Raw genomic sequence first — 20,557 nt, 5'->3', positions numbered from 1 at the left:
GAATTTGACTGTGCAGTGTGAAATTAATACATAGAAGTTTAAATGAGCTTCCCCTACAATACTTGAGTCATGGCTTGATAACTAAGCTAGCTTTGTTTGAGGCTCGACCTGGCCTAAGCTCGAAAAAGCATGGCTCAATTCGAACTGTTTATCGGTCCAATATTGAATAGCTTAGCTCGATTGGACACCTGGTAGGTTGGTATGTATTTTGTGATGGTATACTAATACTAGGATATGTTGGAGTATGCATATAATAATAATAATAAGGGGAAAGTGAATATCGGGCTGTTAGGCATCTAACCTTAGATGCGAAACCCCTAAAATTACGTAGTTTTGAGTCAAATCCATTAAAAGTTAATTTTATTTATTAAATACCTGATTTCTCTCCATCAATCTCTTCCCAACTGCCCTCATCTATCTTACGGATTCACTCATTCGCATATACATACTCATGCTAATTTGATAACTAAATATTTAATTTGTCCACCCATCGATCATGTAACATTCGTCATTTTCGGTCCTTTTTTGTATTTGTATTTGTATCAAAACCCGACCCGATTTGTAAACCAAATCTTTCACTAATATAAAATGTTGGATTTTTATGTTTCATAATTGTCTCTTATCCTTTTGGATTTGTTACTAGATTGTATTATTTAAACCTTTTTTTTTTAAAAAAAAAGCACATGCAAGTATTGCTATAAAACAAGGAAAACAAGTTTGACTCATTCCCTATATAAACAACCCTATCCCCTTCACTTCTTCTTGCTCATTCATCTTCTTTCTCTCTCAAACTAAGAACACTATCTCTAACCTTCAAGGTTCATAATTATCTAACAACAACCTTCTTTATTTTTGTTTTGTTACTTACTAATTCATATCTTGTGGTACAACATATATATAATATGCACCCCTTGTTTCCTTCGGCTTTCATCTTCTTCGGGAGGTGATATGATACAAGGAAAGGCTTCATGGAGAACTCTTTGTAGTTCTTGATTATACTATTTTCCTTTAATGCTTTACTAGTCTTGTTTATATTGTAAGTAGTTTAGTTTTAATTCATGTTTAAAAAGTTTCATGGTCTTGGGTATGAAGTCACTAGTCTCGGTTTTATCCCGAGATTAGACCCAAATCAAGACCGAACCAAGACCGAACTCTTGTTTACTAGCTTTTGTTTTAAATAGTTTTGTTTACTAGTTTTGTTTAAAATAGTTAAAATAGTTTAGTTTTAATTCATGTTTAAAGAGTTTCATGGTCTTGGGTATGAAGTCACTAGTCTCGGTTTTATCCCGAGATTAGACCCGAATCAAGACCGAACCAAGACCGAACTCTTGTTTACTAGCCTTTGTTTAAAATAGTTTGTTTACTAGCCTTTGTTTAAAATAGTTAAATAAACATGCTTATGAAAGATTTGAACCTTGTAACTTCTAAAACCATTTTGATAGTTCTATGGTATTTGGGTATGTGGCAACCATCCTCGGTATCATTCCGAGTCAAGGACCGAACCAAAACCGGACTAAACCGAGTTCACTTGCCTAAGACACACAAGTGTGTTTTTGGCCATCGAAACTCATCTTTTCTTCAAGAATGTATTTTAAACTAATTTTAAGTATTTTATCAACTTACTTGGTGTGTCGGTATCCAACTTGATCTTATAACAAGCTTGGACCGGTGATACCAAATACACACTTAACGGACGTTAAGGTTCTTCATAATAGAACTATATACTTGGTTAAGTCTTTCGATTTTATTGAGTTATCTCAAAACATTTTGGAAAGTTAACTTTGAGTTTAGTTAATTATCTAGACCCAAGTTAACAAATCCGAACACTCGATTAAAACCTTGTTTTGGTGTTCATATACCCAAAGGGTCTTGCATTAGTGCATTATAACCCACATAAGTTACTTAACATAGGTTGAGTAATAATTATGAATGAAATACCAAGACCCGGTTTCGAGTAAACTTACTTTTTAGAACATTTTTTTAATTTCCCAAGTATTTACATTTTTAAACCATAAACTTCATTTATTTACTTTACTTGTCATATTTTATTTTAAACCCTTCCAAGACTACCTACTAACTTAAGACCCGTTTAATCTAGGTCTTGCTCGTTAAACCCGATCTCCGATTATTCACGAATCAATCTTTCAAGTTACTTAGTTAACGTGAGTACATTTCATCCCCCGTTTTCACTTTTATCTTTTGGGGGTAACATGCATACTTATTCAAACAAAAATGATTTATATTATACTCATTTCTCAAACCACAAACTTTAGGGTATATGATGCTAGAATACTTGCTCTATTGTGTGTTATATGTCTCATATGCTTTACGTGCGCGAGTGTTTATTTTTATGTTGTTGTTGAGCCTCATTAAGTATGATCATACGCTCCCCTAACTACTTAGCCTTGTGCTAGTAGAATAGGGCCTCATTATCCAAGTATGTCGGTATTCTTACGGATTAGAAAGGATCCTCATTTACATATGTTTTATATACCATGATTGATGCTTTTATTTATAGTCTCATATACGTTTGTGGATTTCACTCATATTATATATACTCAAAACTATGAAATTGCTCACCAACATACGTGTTGACAAATGTTATTTTATGCATGTTACAGGTTTGATTATTACTTGAGCTGGAGTTTGAAGACGTCATTCTATTTTGATACCGCTAGGTTATTAGAAAAATGAACAATATCTATTTCTTATGTTTTGATGTTATTTATATGAACAATATGTGTTACTTTGGTGATTGAATGAAATTAATGAGTTGATTAAATATTGTCACTTTAATAGTGTCTTGTGTATTTGTCCAATCACGTTGCACCCCGGCATGTTCCGCCGCCTTTGATCGGGGTGTGACAGATCACAAACTGTACTTGCAAGTAATATTCTTTCTCAATTGTACATCAGATCTGATCAAATAGATAGGAAAAAAAGTCATTTTCCGGCTTAAATTGAGCACGTAATGTCATCCATTTGCATTGCAATTAATGGCTTAGCATAAGATGGTTCAATATTCATTGTTACTACAGCAATTTTTAAATAAAATAAGAAACGCTCCTTCTATATTTCATAGAAACATTCAAACGATTTACAATGAAGTGGCAGGTAAGCGGGCAACAAGCTGCGCCGCAACCCCCTTTTGGATAGCAAACCCAATCCGACTAAAAACAAAGTTTTGATTCTTATGGGCTGATACGTTACTATACACAACTTTCTGAACCCTATTCAAAAGGTCAACGGCATCCGGAGCTAAGAAACCAAAAGTGTCAAAGGCGAGGGGGATAAACACGTGTTGATTCTCCAAACAAGCTCTCTCGTGTTTAGCAACCTTGCCCGATGCCGCCTTCAATGCTGCCTGGCCTGCTACAAATCCAGTGTCCCTAATCCCAATAAGAGGGGACACTCCTGTGAGGTCGACACAAGTGTGTTTTCCACCTACCCACCCAAAAACAAATATATCGGCCGGTCGTAATGTAGATCTTCCTTCTTGAGGATCTGTAAGAAAGTTTACGGGGGCTAGAATCGAGGATTTGGGGGGTAGTCCGCCAAACTCATTCATGGATTGCAATAGATTTAAGAATAGTTACTATATCTTAAAAAAGATTTATGATTAGTAGTGCATGGACGTATTGCAATGGTGTGTTCATATAAAGATTGGGGATGAAATATTACAGGGGAGAAACAGGAACATGATAATTAATAAATTAACTTTTAATGAATTTGACTTAAAACTACGTAGTTTTGAGGGTTTCGCATCTAAGGTTAGATGCCTAACAGCCCTATATTCACTTTCCCATAATAATAATAATAATAATAATAATAGAATTTGTGTAATAATAATAATAATAATAGAATTTGTGTAATAATAATAATAATAATAATTTGTGTTTATTTGATACTTTTATATATTTATGATAATAATAGAAAACCATGTGAGGTAAACTAGCATAACATTAACACTTGTGAAGACTACTGACTTTGTTATGTCAACTTTGACGTTTGAGACCCCCCCCCCCCCACACACACATCAAACCAAAAGTAAGTGGAGTCTACGTGGAAGAACTTTTCATTGTCTTATTGAAATGGTACTTGAAGTGCTTTGTGTTTGCATTATTAATTGAGAATTAATTGAAAACTAATCATAAGTCATAACTAACACTAATGGTAATCGTGAATTTTAGTCTATTGTTGATTAGTTGCAAACGGTCGTCAGTTGGGATAAACTTGAGACAATACTTGTATTCGTACTCAATTGTACTCATACCAAAAATCAATAAAAACATGTATCAATACTCATACCAAATTTTCGGTATGGTACAAGTCTGGGTATTTCAATACAGTACCCGTTTTTTTACCACTTTAAATCTTCGTTGATAAGTGATAACTAACGAAAAATGATATGGGGTTGTAGTGGTAAGTGGAAACTAATTTATTATTGGTTGACTTTAGTTTTCTAAAAATGTAACCACCCAATCAACGTATACATAGTTCGGAGAGATATTTAGATCTACGGATTCTAAAAGTTACAAAAATTTTGAGTTGTGGTTATGGTGGTAAAATCACGAAAATTATGGCAAATAAAAGGAGCTTAGCTATGGATAAATCCCATTATTTTACAAAAAATTATCTGCAATTATTCCAAAATAATAAAAAAGTTGGCATATGATTGGGAAAGAGTGGAGGGGTGTGTAGCAATTATCAGGGAATAAATGCGTGATATACGGAATCCTAACATGCATACTTGTCCATCGTTACCATCTAATTTCCATTTTTTTAAGTCTTGTTTATTATTATACTAACTTTAAAGTTTAAACCCGTATAATAATTAAATTAAAAAAATGCATATTTTATCAAATTAAATAATTTAATAAGTTCAAATTTTATATCCTAATGAATATTTATATGAATACGTGATCATTTTCATGCAATTTCTTTATAATCACGAAAAATATCCACCTAATGATTTTATTGTAATTATATATTTTTAATGTAACATCGAATTCTAACAAATGATTATAAGAGTTTTGATATAGATGAATATTTGTTGTTTAAAGGTTTACAAATCTATAATATATATAACCGAAAACATAAAAATCTTAAGTGTCGTGATGTGGTCGCTCCCCTTTTTTTGGAGTCACCAGATTTGCTTGATTATTAAATGGAGGCTTCTTATGCATTTGACCCGAATTCACGGGTATAGGTCTTACCAAACCCAAATATTTCTTAAACGGGTTATAACATCTTATTAAATTAAATACTATTCTCACCAAATTATTAATGTGGAAATCCTATAAAATAGGATATACTAAAAATTATTATCTGACTTTTTTAAAAAAAAAGATATTATTTATAATTAAGAAACAATTTTATTATAAAAAAAAATAAGTGTGTCTTGAGTCTCACCAAACCAAGATAACTTTTAAACCGGGTTATAGCACATCTTAGTTATTTGTGAAACCATTTTATCATTAAATATATTATAAATTTACTTACAATAAATAAAATTAAACTCCGAAAAAGTGTATATATATTAAAAACGAATAATGTAAAGCAACCCCCGTAATACAGGGGATAAAAACTAGTATGTATATATGTGTTAACTATTTGAAGCATTTAACGTGATTAAGATCTTAGTAATTTTGTTAAATTAGATATTTAATAAAAGTACTGGGACTTCCCGTGACAAGATAGTTGATAAATCAAGATAAAATAGGAAATTGAATTACTTGTATTTTTAAGGGGAAAAAAATATTTTCAGAATTTCAGTTATGTAACAAACAAAGATTGATAACATTGTGATAGCTAACCAAAACTCCAACTTAAGCATTATAACGTTTATTATTGCAACATAAATTTTTATTAATTAATATCGAGAAATCTTAAACGTAAAACCTAGATAAGCGTTTGTCTTTAAAACCATTTTGTATAATTAAAGATCGGCAATTAAAAAGCTACTTAACAACTTTTACTATAATAAATAGTCATTAGGCTCTCATTCAAATACCATCTATTAAAGGAAACAAACTCATAGGCTAACCATTAACAAACCTAACATGAGTCATACAACATACTTTCTATTTCTTTCGATTTTAACATTATCTGATGTTTACTTTGTAACATCTTCATTCGACCCGTATTGGTGTCAAGTGATTGATGGTAACATCGAGCATCTCGCTGCTCATGTGTACTCTTCGGAAGATGATCTTGGAAACAAAACTATGACCATAAAAGACGCATTCCATTGGAACTTTCGTATGAATCTTCGTGAAACAACTAAGTTTGTTGGGGAATTTTTATGGCTAGATGATGACAATTCAATTTTGCGAAAGGCTACTTTTAATGTTTTCGATCATGATGTTGCGAGAGAATGCGGTCGAAGCATTATAAAGCAGCATAAATGCTTTTGGCTAGTAACTACAAATGGTTTCTTTTTTTCAAAAGATAACCCGATCTCATGGGTGTCAAAGTATAACTGGTCGTAGTTTAAATAATATGAGTAGGTGACACGTATCTTTAGATAATACTTGAGTGTTCACAAAAATCACTAAATGATAAATTATGGATTTGAGTTTTTTTTCTTTGTGTTTTAATTCAAAAAATAATTCTAAACAATATCTCACGTATTTACGAGCAGTATGATATAACACAACGTATGTCGGCTCACATGAACATAACTCATTTCTTCCAACATTGCGAAAAATATTTTTTTATAACTTAAAGGTATGATTAATTAATTTGCCACGTGTCATAGTTTCATTGCACATTCGATTTCTCTCTCTCCCCCTTTATATACTAATCGCAATTAATGCGATGAATTTAATGCGGAAGAGAGAGAAATCGAAGGTGCAATGAAACTATGACACGTGGCAAAAAGCAAGCTGGCAACAGCTGTTGAAAGGACGCGTACCATTAATTTCGCGGCCAAGCGCCCGAAAAATCGCGCCCACGCGCCTGAAAAAGCGTCTGGAATGACCAGGTACTGTCACGTCACCATAACTTCCTGCACGTCCTGACACAGTCAGAAGAAACCGTCGCACGACGTTTCAGCAGTTTGGACTGTTCTTATCCTTTCACCAACTCTTCGAATTTTAAAAAATTTCAAAAAGATTCAAAAGTAAGCGGGAAAATACCCCTTACCTTGGCAACCAGGTAACTGTAAGACGGGTGCGGGTACAGTGTTAAGGCAAAACCCTTCACATACTTAGCACCCGCAGGGAATTGACGCCAGGAACACCTTGGAAGTAAAGTAACCGTAAGACGAGTGCGGGTACAGTGTTAAGGCAAAACCCTTCACATACCTAGCGTTCCGCAGGGAATTGAAACCAAGAAGGATCTTTTGGGCAATGATTGCGGAAACGGGAATAACATCACCGCATAGCGGGAACGTCGAGAACTACATTGTTTGAAGCTCCAGGATGGAATTGGTGGTTTTAACATAATTGATCACTATGTTCAAAACTACCAAAACCTCATGGAGAATCCACACGTGGGACTCAACGCTCCTGACTTGCGAGGAGGTTACAGACCTACCCGCATAATACCCAAAGATCAAGCAGGAAAGTCGGGAATTTCTGCAAGTGACAAGGACTTCCGCGGGAAGAATCCCCATGGAAAACCTTAAAACTAAACCCTTTTCAAAACCCTTTGCTTAAGTCCAAAAGTTCACCTCACTTTATTAAACATTCATGAGAAGAACATTGGACTGGGGGGACTTGAAGAGGTAGGTCCCAGCAGAGCCCAGTTGGACCCACAAGACTCACCCTGAAAAGAGACGTCTGCGCAGAAACCAACTGGATCCGCAGGACCCACCATGCTCAGAGACGTGACGTCCTTACGCGCAGTACGCAAGCTGTTCCCGCAGGAAATGCCTCCCAATGGTGTACTCTGCCTGTTCCCGCAGCTGCGGATACAAGCCATCATGGAAGGCCACCCGCGCAGCAAGGCTACACGCACAAGGCACTTAGCTCTCAAATACAGTTGTCACCTGAAGGAATGAGCAAGGCGGGAATACTCCCGCCCAAATGAGCCAGTCCGTATGCTTCTGGAAGATCTTTTGTACTATACCTACCAAGGTATGGGCAAAACAGACGATCTGACCAGAGCAGCCCATGAACCAATCACAGGGTGACAGCTCACCGACAACAGTACGAGGAGGAGCACCCTCTAGTACTGTTTCACTATTAGCCGCTGCCTACTCACCAACCCTTACTGAGGGACGTGCGCAGCCTACAGTTGGTGGAACAGTGCATAGCCGGCAGTAAAGGAACAGTATACAGCCGACCTTGTCACTGTCGACCGCAGCCTATCCACCAACCAGCATGGCTCGTGCGTAACCCACTGTTGGTAGAACATGAATACTATTCAGCCGGCTGTACCTTCTAGGAAACCTACCTTCGGCTATAAATACTCCAACACCTTGGAATGGTAAGGACATCATCTGATATCTCGTTATCTTATCTAGCAATCTCTTAATATACACTTATATTCAGAGCAATCTAGTCTGATTCTCACGCCGGAGGGTGGTCACAAGGAGGAACCCCCCCTTCTCAGTGACGAGCTTACGGTGTTTGTTTTGCAGGTCACCTGAAGAACAACCTTCTCAGCTGGACCTCATCCTCGTGGGAAACATTACTTAACCCCCAGATTATCCGTAATCTGCCGGGGTCACCTAGTGTTTCTTCAACTTGAGTGTTCACAAAAATCACTAAATGATAAATTATGGATTTGAGTTTTTTTTTCTTTGTGTTTTAATTCAAAAAATAATTCTAAACAATATCTCACGTATTTACGAGCAGTATGATATAACACAACGTATGTCGGCTCACATGAACATAACTCATTTCTTCCAACATTGCGAAAAATATTTTTTTATAACTTAAAGGTATGATTAATTCATTTCCATATAATGATATCGTATATTGAGTTATTAACTATCAAGGCGCACCCCCTTAGTTTGATAAAACTGCATATATAAGAATCTAACAAAACTTTTAAAACAAGTTAAATACGTCAAAGGTTTCATCTAAATTAAAATTTCAAAATTATAATTGTGCGAGGTTGGATCCCATATACACCATGGATGTTATTTAGACGAACCAAAGCATGGTTTAAAATTTTAAAATTGTAAAATTTGCAAAAAAATGTGGATTTGACCCAAAGAGTGTGTTAGTGAAGTATTTTGTGTCTAGGACTGTTCGAATAGAACAAGGTTCATTAGTCTAGTGTTGTGTACATGTATTGTGTTGTCCCATTTGCATGGATTGTATGCGTATGGTGCCTCATATGCTTAGACTTGAGCCCATACACCTGGATGTAAGTGTGTGGTGGGTCATGCGCATTCTATAGAGTCCATAAGCTCTAGATTTGTGTCCATACGCCTAATGCACTTGAGTTGTATGTGTATGGGACTCCATACGCATAGATTTGTGTCCATGCGCCTAATATCAAGCATATGGAGTCCATACACATAGCCCATATGCATGGAGATGTCCGATTCTTTCTTAGAGATGGACACATGGGGATATCCGATTTATTTGGCGAGTAAGCGTGATTAATTTGACCACAAACCGAGAACAAGTGTTACTTGTTTAATTGGCAATATAGACTATTGTCGACCAATGAGTCATAATATAAATTATTAAAATCTAATTTGTTATATTTATAAATAAATATGTACAAATGGGCCGGGTTGAGTAAATATCCAAAAGGTTTAATAGGATCAATCAAGTATTATAAAGGTTACAAACCAAACCATAAATTTATTTCACTTTTCAACTTTTTACATGTATACATGTTATAAAGTATATAGAACATCACTTTTGTACTAAAGTTTTATGACTTTAAGCAATAAGCGTGATTAATTATGGATTTTTCCTTGATGTCGGGGGAACGGAACTGCATCTCGAACATCATTAAGACCCGTGGCGAAAAGAACCATAACGTCAAACGTAACATTAAACCCAGAATGTTTCACTGTTCCTTGCTTTCGAAGATCTAAATACCATTCGTATTGATCTTTCTTCAACTCTAATTCCGTAATCCTGGACATAAAAAACCCGTAAAAATTAGATCATTAATGTAACAATATAGTTTTTAAAATCATATTTAGTACTTTTAAGTATTCGTTAACAAGCGAGTTTTATTATATTACCTTTTACTTAACTGGCTTAAACGTTCCTCCTTTTGGCTGCCTCTTATGACAGCTCCAACCTGTATAATAAAATTAATAATATTAAGAACAATCATTTACTTATTTGATTATTAACGGTCAACTTTCGACCCGTTAAAATGAAATAGAAAAAAAAACTTGCCTTTGGTATAATCACATCGAATGATGCAACGGTCTTCCCATCATCATTTAATCTCACATTGAACGGTTTTAATTCTTTAGGGTGATCATAAATAATTACGGGCTTCTTGTAGAACTCGTCAACCAAATAACTACATTAAAAAATTATATGTGAAGGTTGATAATAATAATAATAATAGTATAATAAGCGATTTGTTTGTTTGGGTCAAACCTTTCATGTTCTTCTGTTAGAGCAACGCCCCATTCGATTTTGGTTTCAAAGGTTTTGTCTGTAACCTGAAAGATAATAATCAATTGTAAGGTATAATAATTGATTTGATTATAACAATACTATCTTTGTTTGCCGATGTGGCGATTTCGACCCATTTACTTACTAATGAGCCGATTTGGGTTATGTGGGTCAAACGGGTAAAAACAATTTGCTTAAGAAGAAACATATCAAATGGGTCAAACAAGTCAAAAGTTGCCAAAAGTGTAATTTTGATTCACAAATCTCATGAATTTTTTTGTGCAAAGAGTTAGTAAACTTATATTTTGACAAAAAAAGAAAGTGTTTTAGATCAACCCCGTGCGGCCCATATAAAAAGGTTGACTTTTTAACCACAACATGTTTAGGTCCGTTACCCAATCCGCCATTGTGCTACCTTTAGTTGCTTATTTAAGTGAAATCTTGAAACTTACCTTGCTCAAAACTTCTACTGCGGTTGTATACGTGATCTTTTTAAATACTGTTGACGCCAATGAACTTAAGCGATCGGGAATCGTTCGGTCAACTCTTTTTGAAAGAAAGTGAAGACTTTCATAACAATTTTCAGAAATCCAATTCGACACAAACTTCAAGAAATCTTCAGCACAATTCATCGCTTCCTGAAAACCGCAACAAAAAGGCGTTTAAACATAAACTGGAAAAAATCAAAAGTTTTTAAGCAAGAACCATATATATCAACCTCAAGTTCTGAAAACGCTATCTCGGTTTCAACCATCCATTTTTCCGCTACATATTTTTTCGAATCTGATTTATCCGCTTGAAATCTTGGCCCGAACGCATACACGTGTCCGAGAGCCGACGCACAGCTTTCAAGATGAAGACTTCCAGAAGTAGTAAGAAAAGCCTGATTAGAAAAGAACCCATCATCCTTTACAACATTCTCCGTCTTTGACTTAGACTTTGACTTCGACCTCAACTTTGACTTTGACCTTGCTTCTAGTTCAGCAGCCAATAAGTTTGTTTTATGAAGATCTTGAACAGCTACATTTAGCGCTTCTTTATTGCTATCAGTTCTTTTAAGTTCTTCAACTTTCTTGGTTTTTTCAACAATCGCAAGCTTTACGGTTTCAAGATCAATGTTTTCTGTATTGTTTGTTGATACTGGTTCGTCTTTTTTTGAATCTTTAGCAGAAAAATTTGAACTTGAAACTTGGAAGACATTGGAAAAGCCTTCGGTGTTGGTGGCCGTTATAATTGGGACTTCCACGTGAATAAACCCATGGTTTTGGAAAAAGGTGTGACTGGCTTGATTCAGCCCGTTTCGTATCTTCATAACCGATGCCACCTAAAAAGCCCATCGCGTTAACTCACAAAACCTCATCAAAAAGTAGACAACTATTGATATAGAATAACTTATTCAATCATATTTTGACAACTGAAACTTTATATAAAAAGATTCTGTTTTGAGATACAAAATCCCGTTTTGACCCATTACCCAACAGCCCAACCCGCCAATTTTACTGGTGAACGCGAAGTAGAAATATATTGAAAGAATATACCTTTTATATTCGTATACTGACACACTAATTATTAAAAAAGATAAACTTTTACCAAAAAGGCACAATTCAAGCAAAAAAATGACCCTTTTGACCCAAACCGTTTCTAATCATCACCCAACGTGACAACCGACCCGACTCACCCACAAATTAAACAAAAAACAGTAAAATCCAGAGCAAGACGAAGAAGTTGAAGTTCTTACGGTGGTTGTTCGAGGTCTAAAGTGCACACAATCTCTTAATCTAGCTAAAGGTAAACCTCTCTTTGATAAAGGATAAGTATCGTGATCAACCACCCCGATATGCAACAACTTTTCGGCTTTGAGCTCGATCACGTGTTTTCCCTGCAATGATGGTTTTTGCAAAACACCTTCTGCTAGTATACAAGTTCCAGTTGGCAGGAGCTGGCTTGGAGGAGCTATGGAAGAATCCACCATGACCTACAGCAAATAATAAGTTGTTGTATGAAACTGTGAAGGCTTATGTAAGTTAACACGTTAGAAGGTAAAATGATCATTCTACCTAAATGTATAAGATTGCAAAAATTTACACGAGGGTAAAATGGTCATTTTACAATGTTACGGGAGTTTTTGAAGTGGGCTTTCTACCTAAATGTAGAAAATTGCGAATATTTACGTAAATTCACACAAGGGTAAAATGGTCATTTTACAATGATATTGGGGGGGGGGGGGTGTTCAAAATGGGCTTTCTACCTTAATTTGAAAAACTGTGAATAATTACGTAAATTTATACGTTAAGAGGGTAAAACAGTTATTTTACAATGTTACGGAGAGTTTTTGAAGCGGGCTTTCTACCTAAATGCATAAAACTGCAAATATTTATACATAAATCTACACGTTAGAGGGTAAAATGGTTATTTTACAATACCTGGAGGCTGATCACAGAAGAACCATCATTAATTTGCAAGATTGAAACCGAAGGAGTTGCTTGTTTCGGAAACACCGTTTCAAGTTTCTCCTTGGTGTGAACAACGTTCCCACTGAACACTTTAATAATGCTTCGAAGAAACGGGATTCGCGATTGAAACACTTCAACACATTTCACATCTTTACCACCATCAACCGCTTTCGCATCACCGCCAGCTGGCGGCTGAGCTCCCGGCACAGGATCTTTCCTCATTTCCCTCGATGACTTAACCCATCCACCAACCACAACCCTCTGATCAATCAACCACAAAACACCGTCTCCACGGTCCATAATCGTTTTCAAGAGCACCCGTTTCGAGTACTTGGAAAGATCCACAGGAATCGGTGTTGGAACCGGCGTCGAAACAGGTGTTGGATTTGGCTTAGGCATTTCATCGAACACTTGGTGTGCAGAAGACATTATGGGCAAATTAGGCTAAATTAAGAGATGGGTTTTGATGGGTATTTGGAATTGAGGTTAAGGTGATTGAATCGAATGATTTGATTTGGGTTTTATGGTGATTGGAAGCTGATGTGTTGGTGAAGGATGATGCTTTACTTGAGAATAAATTTGGTTCTTTGTGGGTAAGCTTAATGGTGAAGAAAGAAGATGTTTTGGTGTCTGGAATTTGGGAATCGCCATTGTTAAGTGAAAGAAATTAGAGAAAACAATGTGTAGAGAGATGGGTTTGGTATTCTTCAAAAGTTGGCTTCTTTATCTAGTTTTCGCGGGAAAACTGATTCGGGTTTATTAATATACACCGTTTGGTTTATGGGTCGGTTTTAACGGTTTAATGATACTCGAAACCTATAGTGCAAATTGAACCGGTTTTGTAAACAAAAGAGTTACAACAAAACTGACAAAAAAACTAGAACGGGAGTAAAAAAAATACTAAATTTAATTGTCGCTATATATTCTAAGATTTTGGCTTGTCTTTTTTGTAAATTTCACGAACACGCCCGATAAACGGGAGATGTCTTTCACAAGAACTTCAAGTTCGGCATTTGTTTTTCCCTACTAAATACAAGTAGTCGGTTAATAATCATGTAAAAATTTTCACGGGCCTGACTCCAAGATATGTCACTCTTATTACCGTTTCCTTTGTAGAGAAAGTAATTATTATTTTAATACAGTTTAAGAAATTACAAAGTATAAAAAATAAGAATCGAAATTCAAATAATAAATATGAAAAATATTAGATCCCGAAAATTGTATTTATAGTGGTTTAATATTCTTTTTTTTTATGACTCAAGCATCAATCAACTACTCTTTCTTTATTAGAATTCTCCCGCCCTTAATGGCTATGTGTCTTTAACGTCCTCCACCGTGGTAGCACCCAACACTCTAACGCTCCCCATTTTTATACCGTAATGATGTTTGACGCCATCCATGATGACTTGACACTGTGATGACGCCATCACACATGGTCTAAGAAAAAAGTATTGTGTTGAAGCCCACATGGACGGACCCAATGGCCTTAATATTTCCATTTTTTGCTAACTTTTTTTTTCTTTTTTTCTTTTTTAGCATATCGATATGTATCAAATTAAGATTATTATTTTAACTTTTCTAGTCAAATTCCCAATGTATATAATATTTATTTTATTAGGCCAAGTATCATCTAATGTCATGCATGTCTCATTATCATAAAATATTTTAAAACTAATCTCATACCGGAGTCTCTGCTCAAAAACCCGTCCTGGATGCTTCGGGATTCAGGTTAACACCACCATGACTATTGTTAACCGATCAATTAGTCCATCTTAATTAACTAGATTAGACTTTTTCTAAATATAGATAATTAAACCAAAAGTAAATCTTGAAGATAAAGCAGATGATTGCCCACTAATTTGATCACAAATAGTAGCCGGATTCCTTTGGGACCATTAAGGCCTGTTTTAAAGCAATGTGCATCCCCCTCTAATCATGACTCGAGCAAGTAGCCACCCCCACCCTCACCCCTGCTTAATAATGCATTAACGATTCTTTCCTATAATCATTCTTAATACACAATTAAACAAAATTCAAACACATTTTCAATGAAATAATCACCACGAAATGATATTAATTTGTAATTTAGTTATTACAACACTATTCGTTTCTAATATCAGGTTTATCCTCTTTTCCGTCTTGATGAGACGGCTGTTTTAATTATGTTTCATCTTTAACGAGTAGATTAAAAAAATAATAAAAAAAGAAGTTTATTAAAAGTTTAGTGTAACACTTTCATCCGGTTCCCGCGTATCAAGGGGGTACGGTCTCACGGCGGTCGAGAAGTCGACCTTGGACATAGCCCCGAAAGGGGGTTTACACGTGAGATTCTTTGTCGTTAAAAAAAGTATGCTAGACTTCTCAGGTCATTTTATTAAAAATATATTATTGCTGATATAACATATGCTGTAACCATGTTTAGAACCTCTTAACATAAATTAATAAAAAATGTTGTTTAAAACGACCCATTTCGACTCGAATTCGTTTTGACCCGAACCCACGCGACATGCACACTTTGCGAGACTTACGTTATTCTGGTCTCCGTAAAAACCCAAAAAAGAAGTTTAAAATATCCTAAGCAATTGGGTTTAGATATTAATATAGTGATAATGATCATTGATTTACATGGGACCACCAAGATCATTGATCATTAAGCTTCGAACTCCTCAAGTTGAGCACTATTAATACCAACTAGTAGAAAGAACAACATGAAAAGAAGCATGTATAAAAGAGAAGCTATAACATTCCCTATGTTTGCCAACACCGCCACCGCCACCGCCACCATGATTAAATGGAGCCGCCACCAACGCCACCAGCGGAGAAGGAGAAAGAGCAGCACAGTCTGGTTGGGATATAGGCGTATAAAGCTCCGGTCTAGATCCCGATTAGTGATACATTGTCGGGTTGTGTTTAACCCGTTCTGTATATTGAAGAAGTTCATCATGAAGATGGTATCAAAAGGTAGGTTCATGGAAGCATATTATTTGACGTTACCGATTCTCAAACCCCAACTATTTCCTATGTGATTCTCAAACCCCAACTATTTCCTATGTGTTAAGAGTTGGTATATTTTGTGATTTTAGCTTCAAACCTAATGTTTGAACTTTGAAGGTTAAGACTACACTATGTTCCACTGTTTGTGTTCTTTTAGACTTTATTTGGTTATAAATGTTATGTTGAGCTTTAAAATTTGATTGTAGTCTGATGCAGGCAGCAGTTATGAATTTCAATTACCGACCGTCAGCCGACCTGTAAGAACATTTTGTGTGATCTTATACCAATAGCTTTGATATTTGCCATATGCGAGTGGAATTTACTGGATACATTTGTTTGATTAGTACCTGTTGTCATGTTTGGTTCTTACATGCATGATCCCTTATCCATAAGTTTGTTACTCGAACAAAAGTGTTTCAGGTAAAACCGACCCAATTTAGTATATGAACAAAAAATTCCCCCTTTGGCCCACCAAAGTTACCATTTCAAAAAATAACTGGTTAGCCTAACCGTGACTGGTTAGTAACCGAAACCAGCCCGACCTAATAACCAGTTTGTAACCAATATGAACAGCAGAATAGAATCAGTTTAGGTTATTCAAGTGGGAACTGGTAAGTAAAAGGGAACTGAAACCAGATTCTTTATTGCTTAATAACCGGTTTTTTTATTACCTGTTTTTTTATATAACTGGTTTTAGCTACGATGACCAATAACTGGTATGGCAAACCGGTTAACCAGTATTTGCACCTCTACCTATGGTCATTAGAAAAACTCTGCACACTTAGATACCAGTTCTGTCAGTTTTTGACAAAAACATTGCCGTCGAATTGCCAACTAAGATTTTGGAAAACAACAAACCAAACATGCCAAGTTAGTTGGGTTGTGTTTGGCAATATGAACAGTTAAAACCATTTTTTTCTTTCAAAACCGTCCACTTGTATTAAATACATAAATATTATACATATACATAGCTACATATTCCAAAAATGGCAAGAAAAAAAATAAACATTTGGTTTTTAGGAAGTTGTTCCATGTTCCAAGCTTTGAACCAAACCATTAAATCTGCTTTCTCAAACCGTGAACTGAACTGAATAAATCTCAAACCGGCCAAACTGACCGATTTACTTCGGTTAGACAGTTCATTCGATTTCATTAAAAACATCTTAAGCATAACTATGGGTCTCATACCCACATGTCAAAAAGGTACAACCAGTCTAAGTTCAACCCCTACAACAAAGCCGTCCCAGATACAACAAAAGATCAAGTATATTTACACATTCGTGAAAATTATAAAAACTAACCTTTCCCAAAGTACGAGAATAGTGTTTTTTGTTTATCACCTGGACCCTTAAAGTTGCCCTTTTTAGCTGGGCTTTTAAACTGCTTGTCAGCTTCTTCAGTAACAGGAGGTTTTACATCAGAACAAATGTCACCATACTCACGTTTGAGATTCAATGTGCCGGGACCCGCAGAAGTTGCAGGTTCCTCTTTCGAGCCTTTTGGCATGTCTGTTTCGGGTTCCTCTTTTGGGCCTTTTGGTTTGTTTGTTTCGGTTACCTCTTGATGCTCTGACTGGTCTTCCTTTTTAGTGACCTTTTTTGCAAAGAACATTGAGATCGGTTTTGTTTCCTCAATCTTTACCTGAATGTTTAGTTATAAATTTAAATATATAAAATTAGTGACAAGTTTTAAATATATAAAAATCAACAGGCACTGACTCATATTTCATACCTCCTTGATACACTCGGGTCCATCGAATGAAGGTTTTCCCATTGCAGGGGTTACAGGATACCAAACCTGCAAAATTATATAATAATAGTAATAATAAAACTACTAATTTTCTTCAATAATATAAACAGCTTTTCTAAAAATATGTGCGCTTACCAAGTCTGGATCTTCGTATGGTTTAAGTAACGAATCAAACTTGGAAGATGAAGAACAGTCTAGCCACTCATCAATTGACTCCTTATTTCCTAATATAACAGGCATCCTATCTACAATAGACAAAATTCCAAAATGTTTATTTTTTAGTGTAAATAACTAGTGTGACAAGTTATATTAGCTCACTAGTTGTCAATATGAAATAGAAGAGCATAAAAAAAAGATGCTTAATAAAATAAGACATAACTAACCATGCAGCCAACCTAAGGCTGATGAAGAACTTGTTGTCAAAATTGTTAAGGTGTACTGAATCTCCCCTGTAGCACAAAATAAAAAATCATTCAAGAGAACTAAAGAAAGCATCATTTTATAAAGATATATAAAAAGTTGTGCTACCTTCAGAGTTTTTCCAGGAATCATAAAGAGCAGCAAAGACAAGGGGGCGGTCATCCGTCATATGAATATAGTATGGATGCTTTTTGGAGCCATCTTTCTTCCACTCATAAAATCTGGAAATGGTAAACGAAGTTTACAAGATGAAAAAATAAATATCCAAATAATTGACCGATACTTATAAGTATGGAATCTATAAGCTCAAGGGAAAAGATTTAAAGATGAATGTTAAACCGGTTTTATTAATAACAGAAAAAAATCAACTTCCTATCACTGGTTATATAAAATTCAAAACCGGTTACAATAACGTGGCAGACAAACGGGCAACAAGCTGCGCCGCAAACGGGCAACAAGCTTCCTATATAAAGTCACACTTATTACAATAAGCCTTTACTAACAATAATTCCTTACATATAGACATCGGACTTCGTTCTAAATCTTCAACATACAAATTAAATCGTAAGCTGGCATTAAAGCTTTAATAGGCATTACTCTGATCTAAAAACCCAATTCTTAAAGCTCTTGTTTTCAAACAAAGAATGTTATAAAGACTTTTACAAGAATATGAGAAAGGCTGAATACAATTTTACTTCTACAAAAACATTTACAGCAATACAGCGCGCGCACAAAACTTACTACTTACCCTTCAACAGCAACCAGGCACCTATTTCCAGGAAGAAGGCGTCGAAAGGAAGCCTTTTCACCAACTGACTCTGATCGAGCATTGAACTATAACACAAAATATACTCCGTCTGAATAACTTGATAATATCACAAACTTTTAATAATTAGCTTATGATAATGTCATCAACTAAGAGCATGCATTGAGACATTACCATTCTATAGTAGTCAGGCTTTTCGGTCTTTTTGGTGAAACTTGGAATAAGCCCCCATTTCATGCACTGCACAACAGCTCCTTGACCATCAGCTTCTGTATCTCTTCGAACAACAGGGATATTTGATCCAGGTGAAACATTGTATGCTGGACGGAACCTAAAATTTCATCCAACATAATTGAATTAACAATGAAACATTACATATAATAAAACAACTAATTAAACTAGGCTATAATGTAATATTAATGTGAATGGACTTCAGCAAGTGTTTCTTTATCATCCAAATTTTGAACATTTTACTGGTTATGAGGCAGCACCAGTATATCAAGATCAATTTCAAGCCATGTTCCAGCTTCTTGTATGGAGGATTAGATTTTAAACTTAAAAAAGTGTACGGATATAGATTTTAACTTTTCCTCGTTACATATTTATGTATCTGTGATCTACAGCAGGTATATCTTACGTTCCACAAGTACAACATTCATTAATGTGCTATACCTAACTGCAACAATACAAATCGATAAGTTTCACGATCCACAAGTGAATATACATCTAATAACTAGCATGAATCCATACGAAACATCAGTGTTGTAAAAATCACGATTAGGCGCCGATTAATAGGAAATTGAAGAGCTAGCGATTCAATTTCGCCTAATCGGCCCCTAAAATCAGTAACCAGTCAAAATCAGTGAAAATTGGTCAAATTTTGTTGAAAACGGTCAAAATTTGTTGAAAACCGGTCAAGATTGGGAAAAATTGATCAAAATCAGTCGACTTTTGGTCAAAACTTTTGAAGTTTTTGAAAAATTACATATAAAAATTCGGGTTTGAATCAAATACAGATGACTTTTGACGTTTATCGTGAGAAGTGTACAAAAAACTAGAGTAATTATAATTACAATATATTATTTTTCATAACATAACTACTCTAGTTCAAAACTGTAATTACTCTAGTTATTTGTATGCTTAGTATGTTAATTTTATTTGTACCGGATCCCACCCCTAAAAATTCCAATCCGATTAATCCCTATTTATCGCTAGTCAGTACCCATTGCCCGTACTAGAGCCTAGCGAGTTCTACATACAGGACTATCGAATAAAGTATGTGAATTAATTATTAAGTGAAACGTTAAGACTGATTATATCAAAAGCATAAACTGACACAGACAACAGTGACAACAAATGCAACATCAACAGAGAGTAGACGCGTAATAGGAGATCCGTAAGGGCGATTGAAGTTACCGATCAGTATCGATGAAACGAACGGGGCGGTTACCGATGTTACAGGAGCGAGGGATGTCATCTGGACGGATAGAACACCGACAACGCCCGCACATGATTCAGTCGCCAATGGTCAAGTCAATCGAAGAAGAAGAAGAAGAAAGGCGGGAAATCTACTAATTAGGGCTCACTTCACTTAAGCATAGATATAAGGAACTTTGCATATCAAATAG

At 35.4% G+C, this 20,557-nt stretch overlaps 3 protein-coding genes across 3 annotated transcripts; 1 reads left to right on the top strand and 2 right to left on the bottom strand.

The window, feature by feature from the left end:
* Positions 1-6,062: 6,062 nt before the first annotated feature.
* Positions 6,063-6,491, top strand: LOC143574480 (uncharacterized). The gene has a single exon (XM_077059090.1). The coding sequence runs from the start codon at positions 6,063-6,065 to the stop codon at positions 6,489-6,491; it is 429 nt and encodes a 142-aa protein (XP_076915205.1).
* A 3,171-nt stretch (positions 6,492-9,662) lies between these two features.
* Positions 9,663-13,856, bottom strand: LOC143574474 (asparagine--tRNA ligase, cytoplasmic 2-like). Its single transcript, XM_077059084.1, has 8 exons — positions 12,971-13,856; positions 12,286-12,522; positions 11,266-11,871; positions 11,000-11,185; positions 10,530-10,594; positions 10,320-10,449; positions 10,160-10,218; positions 9,663-10,049 (listed from the first exon to the last, which is right to left on the bottom strand). The coding sequence occupies exons 1-8, from the start codon at positions 13,427-13,429 to the stop codon at positions 9,866-9,868; spliced, it is 1,926 nt and encodes a 641-aa protein (XP_076915199.1). The 5' UTR covers positions 13,430-13,856; the 3' UTR covers positions 9,663-9,865.
* Positions 13,857-16,904: 3,048 nt separating this feature from the next.
* Positions 16,905-20,483, bottom strand: LOC143574488 (uncharacterized). Its single transcript, XM_077059096.1, has 8 exons — positions 20,346-20,483; positions 19,104-19,260; positions 18,912-18,997; positions 18,272-18,384; positions 18,127-18,192; positions 17,879-17,988; positions 17,726-17,791; positions 16,905-17,635 (listed from the first exon to the last, which is right to left on the bottom strand). Exons 1-8 carry the CDS (start codon positions 20,438-20,440, stop codon positions 17,291-17,293), a joined length of 1,038 nt encoding a protein of 345 aa, XP_076915211.1. The 5' UTR covers positions 20,441-20,483; the 3' UTR covers positions 16,905-17,290.
* Between the last annotated feature and the right edge of the window lie 74 nt (positions 20,484-20,557).

Source organism: Bidens hawaiensis, unplaced genomic scaffold (assembly GCF_021521415.1).
Source record: "Bidens hawaiensis isolate Kalapana, Puna unplaced genomic scaffold, B.hawaiensis_p1.1 tig00026942_1, whole genome shotgun sequence".
In the NCBI taxonomy this organism is placed as follows: Eukaryota; Viridiplantae; Streptophyta; class Magnoliopsida; order Asterales; family Asteraceae; genus Bidens; species Bidens hawaiensis.
Note: the sequence above shows the minus strand (reverse complement) of the source record. Positions and strands in the feature narration are given on the sequence as shown.